The 17,981-nt window shown below is 35.6% G+C and overlaps 1 protein-coding gene across 3 annotated transcripts in view; it reads right to left on the bottom strand.

Annotated features, from left to right (window-relative positions):
- msnb (moesin b) overlaps positions 1–17,981 on the bottom strand; it is a 98,808-nt gene that overhangs the window by 20,627 nt on the left and 60,200 nt on the right. Inside the window, exons 2-11 of one of the 3 annotated variants that reach the window (XM_051650583.1) lie at positions 10,963–11,157; positions 10,297–10,380; positions 10,077–10,172; positions 9,710–9,984; positions 9,536–9,619; positions 8,925–9,071; positions 8,716–8,812; positions 8,318–8,481; positions 2,352–2,482; positions 2,097–2,257 (exon numbers count right to left, since the gene is read on the bottom strand). In XM_051650583.1, coding sequence (XP_051506543.1) covers positions 2,097–2,257; positions 2,352–2,482; positions 8,318–8,481; positions 8,716–8,812; positions 8,925–9,071; positions 9,536–9,619; positions 9,710–9,984; positions 10,077–10,172; positions 10,297–10,380; positions 10,963–10,968 — 1,245 coding nt within the window. In that variant the 5' untranslated portion in view covers positions 10,969–11,157. Of the gene's footprint in view, positions 1–2,096; positions 2,258–2,351; positions 2,483–7,985; positions 8,008–8,317; positions 8,482–8,715; positions 8,813–8,924; positions 9,072–9,535; positions 9,620–9,709; positions 9,985–10,076; positions 10,173–10,296; positions 10,381–10,962; positions 11,158–17,981 lie in introns of those variants that run through there. The other 2 variants (XM_051650585.1, XM_051650584.1) reach the window with 2 other exon arrangements.

Here is a 17,981-nt window from a genome sequence, read left to right as displayed (position 1 = left end):
TTTTGCTTTGGCAAAATTATCTGTATCTGTATTTAGATATAACCGGATGTGGGTGGAAAACTGGAACACTAAATGAAATGCCTATTTATAAATGAAACTCTTATTACATTCATAGAGTCAATATATTACATATGCCTCGTATAATTCATAAAATTATTTACTATTATTATTATTATTAGTAGTAGTAGTAGTAGTATTTAATTATATTATTTAATTTATTTCTTACCAGATGAAGCTAAATATCTGTTGTTAACTGTGGATTGCTCTCCCTCTTAATCCATATTGTTAAGCAACAACAAACAGAGCTAAAAAAAAAAAAAAAAAAAGAATAGTACTAAAAATATTTCATTTGATGTGGTGACTATTGGCTGAATTTAAAAAAAAATAAATAAAAAAAAAAAATAATAATAATTTACCCTCATCTGACACAGATCGGATCTTGAAGCATGCATGTAAACAGAAAAATGCATGAGATCGGATTGTCAAGCAGTTGTGAAATGTCAAGCACACATTCTGCAGGAAGGGGATATTTTTTTACAAACATTATAAAAAATGAAAATAAATCAATATACAAACAGGTGAAAGCGCAGTAATCTATCAAAAAGTTTTGTGTTACATAAATACATTGAAATAAATTGCAAGAGTGAGCCTCTCTATTATTCCTAGAAGAGAATAGCGGTAAAAGTATGAGCATATTTTTATTTTTTCTTAACCACATGTAGTGGAATATTCTGAATAGATGTACAGTACTGTGCAAAAGTTTTAGGCACTTGTGAAAAATGTTACATAGTGAGGATGTCTTCAAAAATAATGCCATAAATTGTTTTCACTTATCAGTTAACGTCATACAAAGTCCAGTAGACATAAAAAAGCTAAATAAATATTTGCTGTGACCACCTTTGCCTTCAAAACAGAACCAATTCTCCTAGATGTACACCTGGACACAGTTTTTCTTGGTTGTTGGCAGATAGGATGTTCCAAGCTTCTTGGAGAATTCACCACAGCTCTTCTATCTATTTAGGCTGTGTCAATCGCTTCTGTCTCTTCATGTGATCCCAGACTGTATGTACAGTGGGGGGATCTGTTGGGCCATGCCATCTGTTGCAGGGCTCCATGTTCTTCGATTCTATTCTGTTCTATATACAAAAGAAATGATTGGGAGTCTAAAATGTATATTTCCTATGACACACTACAGCTGAAGATATACTGTAAATAACCATCTTAAGACAAATGTTTTTGTTAAACAAAATCTTATGTGCATAAGACTTTTGCACAGTTCTGTACACTCTATAGAGATTTAATTATTATTATTGTTATTTTTAATACAGATTTAACCAGATAATGACCATAATCTGTACTTTAAATGTGGTCAAAGTTACGAGACGGTTTAGTTCTGAAATCATCTCTTGGTAGCGCTCAGGTTGGTTAATGACCACCATTCCCATGCATGGGAATTCTTACGTGTGTATCGTGTGACATGTTAACAGACATTACAAAAAGTGGAAAATGTGTATGATATAGTTAGTATCTTAGGTAATGTTACTCTTGACAAGCTCAGATTTCTGAGACGCTCACAATAAACAGAGACTACAAAGGGAGGCGGAGACTGCAGCCATCCGATTTGAGCCATATGTATCGTATTTAGAACCACATTTGGAAGTGGCTGATATTGTATGTGGAAAAATCCAATCTCATGCGTTTTATGTGAGCATCAATATCCGATCTGTGTCAGATGTCAGTAAAAAAAATAAAAAATAAATAAATAAATCTTATTGGACCATATTTGAATGCATGAATTTAAAAGAGTTGTGATAGATTCCGCAGAAGGGAAGATTTTCAGTGAATAACAACTTAAACTAATTTTTTTGTTTTGTTTTTGTTTTTTTGTCCCTTTTAAATCTTGGCATCATCTTTTCACATTCTTTTTTCTTTGTATTGAAAAGAGCACCACGACACACTTTAAAATTCTTCTTATTTGTTCTACGGAAGAAAGAAAGTCATATGGGTTTGAAGTTATATAAATGTGAGTAAACAATTACATCATTTTCATTTTTAGGTGAATTCTAAGGCTTTTTTGAGCACTTATGCCTTAATACCAAGTTCTCCTGGCTCTTGATCTGGTTTTCAGATTGCTGCAGTAACGCTGTCTTTGCCTCCTCTGCCATCCTGCGGTCTTTCTCTAGTCTCTCAGCTTCTTCCTGAGCAGCCTTCCTCTCCCGCTCCAACTCCAGCGCTCGCTTGGTCTGCTCTTCAAGCTCTGAAAAAAAAAAAAATAAATAAATAAAAAACATTTCTGAAAGGAAAATGGGATTCAGATGTTTAAAACTCATAAACTATTAAAGGTCTCTAACCCTCTTGTGCTTTTTTGGTTTGCTCTTCAATTTGTCGCAGTCTTTCCATGAGCTCCATTGTCTCTCTCGCAATCTTCTCAGTCTCTTTCTCAGCATTTTCTCTTCTTTTTTTCTCATTTTCCAGAAGCGCCCTAAAAAAATAAAATAAATAAAATAAAACGTAAATCACTTAACAGAGTGAATATGCCCCTGCAATAATTTAATTAGTGCTACATGTCCTCCCATAGGAAGGAAAAATCACAAATGAAATCTGAATGATGTTTAACAACTCAATTTTTCCTCTTAGACAGAGGAAATTCTTTAGGGCTTTCCACACTGCATTTATCATCTTTTTAAACCCTGGGTTAAGTCCACTTTTGGCCTTAACAATGCTTTACAGTTTAAAAGGGGGTTAGCTTTTAAAGGTACACTCAGTAATGTTTTCCTCATTAAAAAAGTTGAACTCCTAAAGACATGAATTGTAATTTTGCAATATGTGTAGGAAATCATGAGCACTCACATGAAGATTCCAGTCATATCAGTAACCTTATAAAAGCTGTTTTATTCTACATGGAGAGGGTCCGCACATGGGGGCTGCCATTTTAGAATCACATGACCAGCCGAATACTACTCGCTTAATCTCAGTAACCGTCCTGTTATTTGACACTTTCACTCATTAATTAAAGTAATCATGGCTGACTGTGAATACAAAATGTTTACAATGGCATCTGAAACTGTAAACTAATGATTTTAAATGCTGCTGCATCCAAGCCACTAGGTGTCAGTGTAAGTCCAAGATGACAGAAAAACAAATGTTACTGAGTGCACCTTTAACCCTGGGTTAAGAAACCTTGGGAGCAGGGCTAACACCAATTTAGTAGGATTAACCCCACATTGCAGTGCCAGGTATACAGTTTAAACCGATGTGATGTTAGAATGTTACAGAGTTATTGAGAAACAGACAATTATAAACTGCCTCAGTGCTAATTTCATAAAATATTCAGGTTCTCACAGAAACTTTCACATGCTGTTTAGTTGTTTGAAAGAAACAAGGAAACAGGAAACAAGAAAACCCAGGATACCGTTTACCCTAGGAATGTCAACGGGGCTAAGAAACTAAATTCATTTTTTTTTTTTTTTTTTACTCAAATATTACACAAATTCGAATTAAATTAAAATTTTATTGTAACCAGATTTTTAAATTGACATTGTTTTCTTAGTACACAAGAGGGCTCAATGAATACATAAAAACCATAGTGTTATATAATTGCAAAGAACAAAAAAGTGCTTTCCATTTAAACTAAAGTGCATAAAATAAAAAAATTCAAAGATTTAGCCAGTTCATACTCTCAAATGTATGTAAAACGTAAAATGAGGGGGAAAAGCTTCTGTAGACACTTCTATGTTAACATGGTGTTGCACAGGTGACACAGTACTACCCCAGACTCAAGCCTCATAATAATGGCGGTACCACAATGTTTTTCATTCATTACAGTTGTATGTACGGTAGCAATATTCCCAGATAGTAGTGGTATTTCCCTGAACTTGGTGGTGAAGCAGCTCAGACTCTGAGACCAGGAGCTGTTCAATCAGATGGAGTACAACAGAATAAAACAAAGGGCGAAGATCTCGAGATGCACATTTCCAAACTGAACTCCGTTTTATTACTCATTGCTTAATCTGAGAAACGCTGATTAGAGAGCAAGACGCAACAGCCAAAGACCTAGGGGTCATTCACACCGAACGCTTTTGTGTCCATCAAAACAGTTTCCAATTTTTTTCTATGTAAACATGCGCTAGACAGACATCTTTGATAATTTTGCTGCTTTTTAGTTTATTCAGCATCTCGTGCAGGAGCATTGTGTATTTAGATGCAGTTAAAAAAGTTAAAAAGAACTTCAACCTTAAAAAATGCATCTCGAGACACATGCATTCTATTAAACTGTACTTTTGTAGCCCTTTTTAGCGCAAGAACGCAATCAGTCTGAAGTCATTGTCAGTACTTGGAACACATCCAAGGGTAAAGAATGGCACTGGATTAAAAATTTCAAGTGTGAAAAGCCCTTTTGTTCCTTAATTTCCCCAGTGTAATGAAGTCCTATATGATTCCTTTCTATTCTATCATTTCCAATCATATCCTGGCCTATCCTATTTTATCTGATCTAATCTTATCCCATCCCATCCCATTCCATATGATCTGATTCTATCCAATTCTAGCCAAACCTGTCCCATTCTTTCTGATCCAATCCCATACCATCCTTTCTGACCCTATCTCATCCTATCTTATCTGATCCTATCCTGATTTATCCTATCTGGTCCTATTATATCATATCCCATCCTATTTTATCTTATCTGATCCCATCCTTTCCTATTACATCCCATCCTATCCAATACAATACAATCCTAATCCTGTCATATTCTATTTCATATGATCTAATCCTATTCCACCAATCCTATCTGATCCTATTCTATCATATCCCATCCTATTTTATTTTATCCGATCCCATTCTTTCCTATTACATCCCAGCCTATCCTGTCCAATCCTGTCATATCCTATTTTATATGATCTAATCCTATCCCACCTATCCTATCCGATCCTATCCCATCCCATCTGATCCTATCCTATCTTATTTGATCCAATCCTGTCTGATGCGATCGTATTCCATCCTATCACATCCTATCTTATCATATTCTATCTGATCCTATCCCATTTCATCTTATCATATCCTTTCAAATATCATTCTATCCCATCCATTAATTTCTTAACCTATCCTATCTTATCCCATCTGATCCCATCCCATCCTATTTTGTTCTATCCAATCTAATCCGATCTATCCCATTCTATTCCATCCTTTCTTATCCTACCCAATCCTATCTTCTCCTATCCAATCCTATTGCATCCCATTCTATACAATCCAATCCTATCCTATCTTTTCCGTTCCTATTCTATCCTATCCTGTCCCATCCTGTCTGATCCTATCACATCCTATCCTATCTGATCCGATTCTATCCCATACTATTTTATCCGATCCTATCTGAATCTATCTGATACAATCCTATCCTATTTTATCCAATCCTATCCTATTTTTCCGATCCCATTCAATCCTATCCTATCCCATCCTATCTGATCCTATCACATCCTATCCTATCTTATCCAATCCTATCTGATCCTGTCTGATACAATCCAATCCCATCTTATTTTATCCGATCCTATCCTATCTTATACCATCCTATCCTATCCCATCCTATCTTATCCTGTCTGATCCGATCCGATCCTATCCTATTTTATCTAATCCCATCCTATTTTATCCGATCTAATCCTATCCCATCCTGTCCTATCCTATCCTATCCCATTCTTTCCCATCCTATCCCATCACATTCTATTTTATCCGATCTAACCCTATCCCATCTAATCCTGTCCTATCCTATCCTATCCTATCCTATCCTATCCAATCTAATCCTATCCTATCCCATCCAATCCTATCCTTTCCCATCCCATTCTTTCTGATCCTAACCCATCCAATCCCATCCCATCCCATCCCATCCATTCCTGTCTGATCCAATCCTATCCCATTCTATCCTATCTGATCCTATTCTATCCCATCCCATCCTATTCCTTTCAGTACTATCCGATCTTATCCTATGCTACAATGAGATTAAATGGAAAGCAAATAGAGACTTTTGCTTAAGTCTTCTACTTCTCAGATGATCCTCCTGAGAAGACCCCAGTAATCTCATGTGTGTCTCCTCATTTTTTAGAAGAAATCTCAATGTTTCCTTTCTGTTGGTCAGACTGGATTGTGAGGGGGGTTACTACTACACTCGGTGACCTATATAAGAGTGGAGTATTGAGATCTTCTGAAAATTTGGTTCAACATTTTGGGATTCCCAGATCTCAGTTCTGTAGGTATTTACAGCTGCGCCACCTGCTCTGTACTGTTTTTGGGAGTAGCACACACCCCCCTAAAGTGGCAGATACTCTGGGAGAGGTCATTACTGCTTTTGGAAAAGGTCATGAGGCATCAGTTTATTACTCCCTGCTAATTCAGAGTCTGGGGGACGGAGCTTTAACTTCTCTCAAGAGATTTAAACTTGGTATTAGAGGAGGGAGAGTGGGCTATGTTTCTAAAAAACTTCAAGTCTGCATCTAGAGATGCAAGGGTTTGCCTTATGCAATTTAAGATTTTACATACGTAGATTTTATTGGACCCCTTCTAGATTGTGGGTTATTAGTGGGGGTTTAATGTTAAATGTAATTCATTATATATATATGTTGTGTTTTTTTCTTTGTGTTAAGTCTATGAATCAATAAAAATGTTAACTGAAAAACAAAAAACAAAAAAACAAAAACAGAAATCTCAATATTAATTAAAATATTTCTCATCAAATTCTCCAAGACCAAATTTCTTAGCTATGCTAAATTAAGTTTATAGCTCTACACTCTTACTGTATATGGTTGCGCGGTATACCGGTACTAACGAAATATTGCGACACCAAAAAATTTAAAACGGTACAATATTATCTTGTTAATTTCAGTACCATATTAAAGTGTGCTGCCATTAGGAAAATGTAATGTAATGTGAGAGTTCTGAGATGAAATCAAAGACCATTTGAAAATAATAATAAAAAAGCCTCTATATGGCCAAGTGTGATCATTAAACAGCAGAAGGATATCATTTAATTAAATAATATACAGTCACATGCGCTGCGCCACAGAATGAATGAGAGGCTCAGCTCTGCTCTGTCATCTCCTTCACACAAACAGGCACGCAGGCTTACACACACACACACACACACACACACGCACACACGCAACACACAATACTACTGCTTGATTTTCATGCAGTGTGTCCAATATTATTGACTGTGAACTCTCAAATGACCTTTTTCACCGGAGATTTAAGCTCACGAGTTGCGGGAAGTTTGATATAACGAACCCTTCAAAAACAGGAAGAACTTCAAATGTCTTTCAAAATAAAATTCCAGCTTTATTTAACTAGATGCGAGAAATTGAAGACATTATGACTGAAAAATATTACTTATGTCTAAAAGTGTAATATTCAAAATAGTAGCAATAGTACTCATAATAACAATAATATAATATTAATTTTGGTTATATTATTAGTATTGTTATCTGTAAGCAATTCCACAAAAGCTGAATACCAGTACTGAATATCAGCATGTTGTGATTCAGCCATGTAAGCCTCAGGTAATCAGATTGTTTTCATTTAATGTTTTCATTAATACTGTAAAGCTCTGTTGTGCATCTTTTCTGTTTTTTACCAAAAATAATTATTTATAAATTATTATATTTTCATTTGATCAAAGCTGTACAGTATGCATTTGATTAAACACAATTTGATAATAACATTTAATTAAAACATTTAACATGGAATCCAGAAAAATTAAAACAGCAAAAGCATAATTTTTATCTATAAGACTTTGTCGCCTAAGTATTGAGTTAGTATCGTACCGAAGCCAACATTTTTGGTATCGGAGCAACCCTATTACTGTATGCGAACAATTACTAATTTGTGTCTGTTAGCCTCTAATAGCAGGAGGAGAAATGGCTCCCCAAGCAGAGTCTGGTTTCTCCCAAGGGTTTTTTTCCACTAACTAACATCTTATGGAGTTTTTGTTCCTTGCCACAGTCACCTTTGGGTTGCTCACTGGGGGCCTAAAGACAAAAACAGTTTTTCAATGAAGCTGTTTACTGGGGACTTTAAAACAATTAATACACTGCAGACATTACAGTATGATTTTCCGTAAAGGTGCATAATGAAAAGCGCTATACAAATAAAATGATTTGACTGTTTTTGTGTCTATATTATTATAAATAATTTTAGGGGAATAATTGAGAAAAAGTTGATGCATAAATAAAACAACTGAAATCTCCATTAAGTAAGCTCTGAAAGAGCAACCTTTGAGCACTGACACCTCTGTGCTTTCTCTCTGGTGTGAGCTCTATCTGTTATGAATGTTGTCACCTCTCTTGTTGTCTCAGCCTTTTCTCCTCCCTGGCTTGTGCTTTCATCTGCTGCACCTCAATGGTGTCCGGCTTGCGTCGTCGCATGTACAGATCATGATTTCCCATGCACAGAGCCAGAATGCGCTTGTTAATGCGCAGACGAGGTGCATAGAACACAAAGTCCTGTGGTTAAAGCAGAAGACACGTCATTACATTACAGATAGGTCATCGCTTCATTCAGTTTTAATCTATAAACTAAACTGATGACATCGTATAAAGACCAGAGTGAGATAATATTAAAAATGTACAAATTTGTAAATAAGTATTTCAAAAAATGAATGAACTAATAAATACATACATGCATTCATAAATTAAATGAAATGTAAAAAACAAAAATGAATTATTATATTTAGATACCGGCGACTTTTTGTCTATGGGCTTAATGACAAACTTCTTGTCATTGAAAGAAATATTCCGTATCTCACTCCATGGAAATCCGATCTTGGGTGTCAACCTGTTGAAAAACAAGAATAACACTGCACTGTCTATAGCAAATCACAAATCTTAACTGTTCCAAGAGAGAGAGAGAGAAAAAACAAAATAATAAAAAACAGCTAAAGGCGTACTTGTCTGAACGTTCATATATGTTGAGTCCTAAAGCATCAACACCCAACCACAGATCTGATCCTTTCTTATTTTTAATGCTGAAGTAATTCACTCCATACATCTCCAGATCCTGAGCGATCTTCAAGTACTCGATCATCGCATCTTCTCTGTGAAGACACAGCTTTATTGACAGTGAAATCATAAAACTAGTTTAAGGTTAATGACAATATAAGAAACATCAAGATTTTAGGTTAAAATTTATGTAAATTTGCAAGGAATGGGGTATATTTTACAGTAGGTCGTTTTCTTTAAGGTTTACATTTATTTAACATTTTTCACCATTTTTAAACACATTTTGGCCTTAACTAGTTCGTTTTAAATGATCCTGCAGTGTGACAAATGAATTTTTAGTACAAACTACAATTGCATATATTCTATTTAGTCTCTCAATTAATATGAGCTTATTAAAGCTGTGAGCACAATAATACTAAAATAATTAGCAAAATATGGTTTTAATCATTTTAGATGGAATATAGCATGTCACACCGCAGGACTTATCCACTTCCCGAAATGAATTCTTGACAACAACCCTAATATATTAAATAAGACAAGAGTACATCTCATGTTGTACCTCAGCATGCCTTTGTGTTGATCATGCCACACTTGAATTCTTTCCTCCCATTGTTCTTTAGTCAATTTGTGTTGTTCTAAAACCCTAGAAGAAGACATTGTCATTTTAATTGCACAACCTTAATAAGCAATCTTTGATGGTGTTTGTTCATTTAAAAGTGTAGCGGTGAAGCACCTCTGTGGCAGCAGTTTTTCTCTGCACAGATATCCAAGCACGTGATATTCCTTATTGTAGTCACCATATTTCATTTGCACGGCGTAGGAGGCGAGAAGAACAGCTGTTTCAGGTGGACAGTAGATATCGTCATTGAGAATTCCCTCTTTCACCTGAAGAAAGAACAGCCGTTGTGTAGCTTCCTGAATCAACTCTTCAGCTACGTCCTCAGGATAGAACTTTGCCCTGAATTTAATCAGCAGTGGATTTTCCTTCCGAACATCTTGGGCAGTTACCTAACATACGTAAACAGATCTATGTGTTAGATGTTTGGATACATTTCTGTAATGAAGTTCCAATAAAACTGAAGCAAAGGAAATACAGAAACCCTTTTATTGAGTTTCAGCCATGTAGAGAAGCCTTTGCTGTCCTGATATTGAAGTCCAAAGAACCAGATCTCTCTCAGTCCAATGGTTTTAACAATCTTCAAAAGGACAAATGTAAAAATGAAACCCTTCCTTTACTGAATGTTCACTCATAAAGTCTGCATGTTGATGTTGCATTTATTGGCTGTTGATAAATGTCTAAATTGCATGTGAGACACATACTTGGTCAAAGAGTTGTTTGCCGGTTGTACTGGGCTGAATGGCAAACTCCAGCTCAGCATCCATTGTAGTGACACGTACATTTATCTAAGAGGAGCAAATGCATTATATGCAATAATCAGACATATTGTTATTGAACCCCTGGGTGTGGTCAGCTGCTTTCGAAACAATCAAATATACACTCAAATCTCTTGAGAAATATGAATGACCACAAAAAGAATAAGCTTCTAAACTGTCTAATAAATAAAGGCCTGTCAGTCAGAGTCAAAGCGCAAGATTTTAAACACAATAACAATACAAATCTATGATAAATTAAAGAAGACTAATAATGAAAGGAGGGGCTTCATGTTCTTGCAATGGAGACCTTATATAATCTTTATAGGGGACATGAAAACATTTATAATTTAGGTTAAATTGCCCCAAAAAGTTTACATAATCATAATAACATCATTATTTGTATTAAAATAGTTTGACAAAGAATTTTGCAATAACGTCAATATTACTCAGATTTCAAAATGGTGAACAGATAAATGCTTTGTCCAACTATGAAAAAAGTATGAGAAGTACTACATACAATATATCATCATTATAAGCACATGAGATCAAACCTTTTGAATATAGGCAAAAATGTATTCCTATGCCAGCAACATTTATAAAATCAGTACTTACAGACATTTGGATATATTTGTAAAGCTCCTGATCACTCAGCACTTCTGTTCCTGCAGTGCTCTCCTAAGAGTCATATGAAAGGACTTGCAATATTTCCCAGGATTACCCGTCATTAATGTGACCCATTGTACCTCTAATCCAATAGCAGCCCTAGAATCTCTCCCCTCAGATTAAAGCCCTGAGCAGGAGTTTACACTGACGAAACAAAAGAGAAAACATTAGAAATGTATTTGACATATTGTACTTTTAAAAAAAAAAAAAAAAAATTATATTTGTTTATGAGACATCAAAGTGTGTGCTGATCATCCAGACATCGGCTGTTCCTGGATGTTCGGTTAAAGACTGGAACTCCAACGCTTGAATAACATGATGGCATAGATGGTTTGTCTAGATATTAAATAATTTATTTATTTATTGTTTGGCCTTCAGCCTTTTCCAGAAAATGTACTCCAATTTTCAGGTGAGAGGTAATGTGTGAACACAACCCTTTTGAAAATACAGGTAAATGTTCCTCTGGCAAATTTCCTAAATGGGAAGTTGTATCATTACCTTTAATGTCGTATTATTTTGAGAATAAAGTAAAAACTATGAGAATAAAGTCATATCACTACAAGATTAAAGTGGTAATAGTTTGAGAATGAATTCAAAATTACGAAAATAAAGTCGCAGCGTTATGAGATTAAAGTTGTAATATTGTGAGAATAAAACCAAAATTACAAGATAAAGTCCATTATGAGTGTCACGAATGCTGGTGAAGATTCCTCAGTCGACCACCGGAGGTCTCACTCACCTGAATATTAACATTGAACTACACTTCCCAACTGATTACCCTACACCTGCCTCATATCACTCAGACTATTTAAACCCGATGTGTGTGTTCATTCATTGCGAAGTCTTGATATACCTGTGTTTGACTCTCCTTTGGATTTACCTTGTACGATTCTTTGCTGCCTGCCTATTTCTGTGTTTGCCTGGACTATCTCTATTGCTGTTTTGCTGCCTGCCCCGATCCTTTGCCTGTTTGACTTTTTTACTGCCCTGTCTCTGATATTGTTGGTTTCCCTAGTTATTTTACCCACGCCTGTTTGTACTCTGAACTTGTTGTGTTAATAAACTGCACATGGATCCCACTCAGCCTGAGTCAGTTTTACAATGAGATTAATGTCAGAGTATTTTGAGAATGAAGTCAAAATGACCAGAAACAGCGTGTCATTATCACAACGATAGAACGAAGTGCCAGCAGCTTCATCAATGCAAGAAAATGGATGTGGATGATTTAGTTAAATCATACTTTAGTTTAGGATTTAGCAATAAAGAGATCCTTTGTCATCTTTTGGCACATCAGCACAAAGTTATATTATATCATGGAGTGGTGGTGGCATAGTGGGCTAAAGCACATAACTGGTAATCAGAAGGTTGTTGGTTCAATTCCCATTGTGTCCTTGAGCAAGACATTTAACTCCAGGTTGCTCCAGGGGGATTGTCCCTGTAATAAGTGTACTGTAAGTCGCTTTGGATAAAAGCATCTGCCAAATGCATAAATGTAAATGTATTATTGGGATCCGGACACTGCAGTGGTTATGAATTGAACTTATTCAGGAGAAAGATCCCGACCGACGTTCGCACAATCCCACTCTGCATGGGTGATGCTTGGGCTGGGTTTCCTGAAGCTCTAAGTTGAACATTAGTAGCACTTAACTTGTATTTACTACAGCATGTTTCCTAAAAGCATTGTTATCTAAGTAGCACGTAAAAACGCTTGTAAATTAACTAGCATTATGAACCACTCTTAGGTCCATAAATTACTACATGTATTGTTCTTGCATCTTTCACAGTTTATCAGATACAGAGGGACATTTAATAAATTATATTAATAGATTTTGATAATTGGAAAGTTTCAGAGGATAAAAAAAGTGTTGAAAAAATCGCATTGAAATCAATAGGCAGTTTCCGCAGTCTGTGCACGCCACATGATAGGTGTAAAGATAGATCTAAATTTACATGACACATAATACAGTATAATGTTTTATTGGGCTTCTTTGATAAGGATAATTGTAATGGCAACAGAAAGATATGCTTAACAGATTTGCTCAGAAGACATATGTGAGTAATGTGACTCTGCAGTTTAAAACTTAAATAGTCCAAAATAAATAATTAAAATATGGTTAATAAAGGAGGGTGAGAGTGTGCCGTCAGTGATTAATTCTCCCTCTTCCTCCTCCTCTTCTTTTCCCTCCAATGGATGATTTAAATAGTCCTAGTCTGTTTACATGGCAGTCACAAATTGCATGCTGCATAATAGCAGTCAGGCTACAAGTGCACAGTAGGGCTGGGTGATACAAAATAAATTTATTCATTATATTTTCCCCAAAAAATATCTCCGTATCCGATTACATCATCAACCCCCTCTTGCTTTACTGGTTTTGCTTTAAAAATTACATTTATGTATTGAAACATGAAAAACTTAAAACCAAAGATATTTCTAAATTCAAATTACACTTCAAACGAAACGAAAAATCTATAAGAATAATGAAGTGGTCAAAAAAATTGAATACAATCACCCCTCCTTTTGCCATCACGCAAGTATCCGTCTCCAACAGGTGGAAAATTACTAAATTACTAATACAAATTAAGATCTGAAGACAATGATAATAATAATTAAAATATAAATATATTTTAGGTTCAAGGTGAACTCGTTTAGGTTGTATACACATCTGCTATATAAAGTGAACCTGCCACTTTATGTGTGTTCCAGGAGACACGCTCCCCGCTGCCCTCCTCTGAAAAACAGCACATCAGAGACGTGCATCGATGGTTTTCTGTCGTCTGTTCTTCAAAATATACTAAAGTGTGTTTTTTCAAGTGCATGTCTTTGTGTCTGAAGTTCAGCCTACTGATGTCCATCATTTTAATCCTGTTCTTTGTGCATCTGTTCAGGTCCCAGCCAAAGAAACAAAACTTTAGGCTATGTGAGAGCCCTTTATGATGCACATGGCGTACATTCATGATACATGCATTTTTTTGTCACTTTTATTAATCTCTATGAAATTGAGGATTAATACATTTGAAACCCTGTCTTACTAAAGCCATCATTATTTCTGTAATTAAAATCTGTAATAGTTAATGCATTTCGGCGCCTCGACAATGTTACAGACAACTTCCCTGTTTGTTGGTATTTTCACGTTATTTTCATTTTGAGAAGACAAACTCCTGGACATATTTTGAAGTTTCAGCACCCGTAACTTTACCTTCTACTTTATAAAGAAAGATCTACGTGCTGGTTTGGGAGACAGATATTACTCCATCTTAAAATAACAAGCAACATTCGATAAGATAAACGCTTAAGTTGCAATGTTATCGGGAAACCCAGCCATTGTAAATTCTTTCTGCGCAAAGATGCCTCCTTTCTATGTAAATGATGCTCATTGTAGATTGCGCTTCATTCACAAAAATTACCTGGCGCTGTGGCACAGTTTAGATTGCGCTATTGCCACAAATAAAAGTAGAAAGTAGTAAAATGGATTATATTTAAAAGAGATGTTTGTGAACATTTTCAACCCATCATTTCAGCAGTAATTCATCAAAAACTGATCAAATAATGGAGAAGAGCATTATGTCCAGATGCCATGTGTAGTCAAGCATACTTTTTTCTGCATGTTTAAGAGATGATTTAGGTGTCTGAATCACAGTGAAGATGTACAGTCTCGGTCAGGGTGTGTCAAATGCAGTCTCCAGTATCCTCCATAGTGCTCAGAATCGGCCCGCAAAATCACAACTTTGCGTGCAAATTGCGACTGCCATGTAAACAGACTAGGACTATTTAAATCATCCATTGGAGGGAGGAAGAAGAGGAGGAGGAAGAAGAAGAGAGAGAGTGCATAGCTCATTGCACACTCTCACCCGAATCTCCTTTGTTAACCATATTTTAATTATTTATTTTAGACTATTTAAGTTTTAAACTGCAGATTCACATTACTCACATATGTCGTCTAAGCAAATCTGTTCAATAAGAACATATCTTTCTGTTGCCATTACAATTATCCTTATCAAAGAAGCCCAATAAAACGTTATACTATATTATGTGTCATGTAAATTTAGATTTATCTTTAACCCTGTGATGCCCACTGTTGTAATATTACAACATCAATTTTAGCTCTACTAAAATAAACCTGCACATGTTTTTTCTTTCTCTCTAAGACCACATTTACACAACTAATAGGTCCTATTGTTAAGCCTTGCAATGCTATTGGATGGTAGATTTTGTAAATAGGCCTGTTCTCCTGGCCATGAACTCACACATCCTGCAAACTTGCCTTGAAGCACATACTCTTGTTTTACTGGACTGGATAAATCAACATTCAAGTAAGTAAAATGCCTAAAATATTCTTTTCTATGATTAGTAATATGTCTAGATCATGCAGATATTAAGGTACTGTTAAATGCTTTGATTTTGAGCTTGTTATGTCAATGATGTAATTTTACAACATGAATTGGATGAATTGTACTTCTCACCTGTTCCATGTGAAAAAAATACTAATAGAAACATATTATTTTTGATCATTCACAAGTTTAAAATGTCTTCTTTGATACCATTGTGAGTTTCAATCAAAATTAAATGATTATTAAATGATAAGTTCAAGTTGAATTAAAGAATAAATTATTTCTTTGAGAATTTGAAAGTATTTGTGTAGCGATATTTGAAACTATTTGTATCTTATCATTTATAAAATATACTTAACTGGTCCTGTTTTCTTTTCTGGGCTTTGCTTGTTTGCCCAAATATCTGCTTGCTTCATGAGGGACAGGTGATAATGTTCTGGAATGTGGGGGGTATAAGTGCTATTAGCATGATAAGTAGAGGGCACAATAAGCTAACCAGACAGTATTGTGTGAATTCTGTGGAATGGGTCAATTCTTTAAAACGTGTAAGTATGATTGGGATTTATTTGCATTGAGATTATTTAGCCTGGAAAATAAGCAGTGATTTTTTTTTTCCATTTCAGTATGCCACCAGCCAGGAAAGACCATCATATCTACAATGTGTATGATGTCATTGATGCCGTCCAAAATGGGAAAAGTGACTTTGAGAAGGACTCTGATACAAGTGATGAAGAGGAATGTGGAGATGCCTGTGAACTGGAAAAGGAAAATAAAAAACCCAATGACTGCCCATCGGATGATTATGTGGACATCATGCCAACATAACCAAGCCATTCAAGAACACAGACCATGCCCCGTGACAGGTATCGTTGGCTGAAAAAGGATTTTATCAGTCCCAACACTGATTTTTCAGGTCAGGGCTATGAACAGAGCTAAACATAGTAAATGCCAAAGTTTTCATTCAGTTCATCAGGTTTTGTAAATACACTCTGAACATATATCTTTTATAATAAACAATTTTTCATAAAAATATGACTTGTCTGATTATCATTATTGTGTGATTATTAGTGTATAGATATATAGGCTACTGTTATGGGGCTACATAAGCAATACACCCTGCAAATGAACCATTAGATGTTCTCTACATTTGTGAGTAAAATCACTGAAATTCTGCTACCCAACAGGCTCAGCGTTGCAATATTACAACGTTTCCCTAAAAACTTACTAAAATGTAAAACATTTTACCTAAGAATTTATGGACCTAAGAGCAGTTCATGGCTCTAGTTAATTTACCAGCATTTTTACGTGCTACTTAGATAACGATGCTTTTAGAAAACATGCTGTAATAAGTACAATTTAAGTGCTACTAATATTCAACTTAGACCTTTTGGAAACTCAGCCCAAGCATCACCCATGCAGAGCAGGACTGCACGAACGTCTGTCTGGTTCTTTCTCCAGAATAAATTAAATTCATAACCACTGCAGTGTCTGGATCCCAATAATAACTTCATGCTGATGTGCCAAAAGATGAAAAAGGATTTCTTTTTTGCTAAATTCTAAACATAATATGATTTAACTAAATCATCTACATCCATTTCTGCATTGATGAAGCTGCTGGCTCTTCATTCTATCGTTGTGATAATGACGTGAAGTTTATGGTCATTTTAACTTTATTCTCAAAATATTACGATTTTATTCTCATTCTGACTTTATTCTCGAAATATTACTAATCTTGTAATGCTATGACTTTATTCTTGAAATTTTGACTTTATTCTCAAAATATTACTAATCTCGTAATGCTACGACTTTATTCTCGAAATTTGACTTTATTCTCGAGATCTTAGATTTTTTTTTTATTATTTTATTTTACGTGGCACCAAAACGCTGTCGTAGAAACTAGAGGGCTTCTTATCATCTGAGTGAATGAAGAAATTTGCTGACAGCTTAAAAGCAGGGCTAGTCAACTGGCTGCCTGCGGGGCCAAATCCGGCCTGCCAATCATCTTTGTCTGGCCCTCCGTGTGATTTAGGATAAAATTGCCTCACCATCTGAAATACCAGAGCGCTCTCTGTGCAAAACCCAGCAATCAACGGTGAGTTTAACCAGAGACTATTTAGCAGAGATGGAACATTTCTATTAAAATTAATGGGAGAAATTGGAACACCCAACCAAGAAGCTCTAGTGCCCAACGGTCAATGAACGTAGAAAGGAAGTCCCACCTTACAGGTAATAGAGCCAATCACCTTTTAGATACAGACATCGCCTGTCAGTCATCTCGAGAATGTGCAGGCGATTAGCTATACAAGCAGGGAAAATTGTGTTTTTAGGGTAATCTGAGGGAAAGAAGCACAATTTATGATTCCAGTGTTGTCAGATTTTATTGCTGATTTGAAATATGTTCTTTGATCGAAATCTTGATTGTTTTTGAGATTTCAGTGTTCCCCCCAATTCAAGTAGGTAGGAGCTACACTGGCATGGCTGCAAATAGCCTCCCGGGAATGTTCAAAAGATGGCCAACTGTGGATTGACTTGCTAGAAAGACAGCATCCAGCTGTCATGAGTTGTCCAGACCGGAGCGCGTGTTTAAGCTTTTCTGGCGATAGTTTAATTACACTGCTGTGCTATACACAGATCACACC

The sequence above is a fragment of the Myxocyprinus asiaticus genome, chromosome 22 (genome assembly GCF_019703515.2).
Source record: "Myxocyprinus asiaticus isolate MX2 ecotype Aquarium Trade chromosome 22, UBuf_Myxa_2, whole genome shotgun sequence".
Classification (NCBI taxonomy): domain Eukaryota; kingdom Metazoa; phylum Chordata; class Actinopteri; order Cypriniformes; family Catostomidae; genus Myxocyprinus; species Myxocyprinus asiaticus.
Note: the sequence above shows the minus strand (reverse complement) of the source record. Positions and strands in the feature narration are given on the sequence as shown.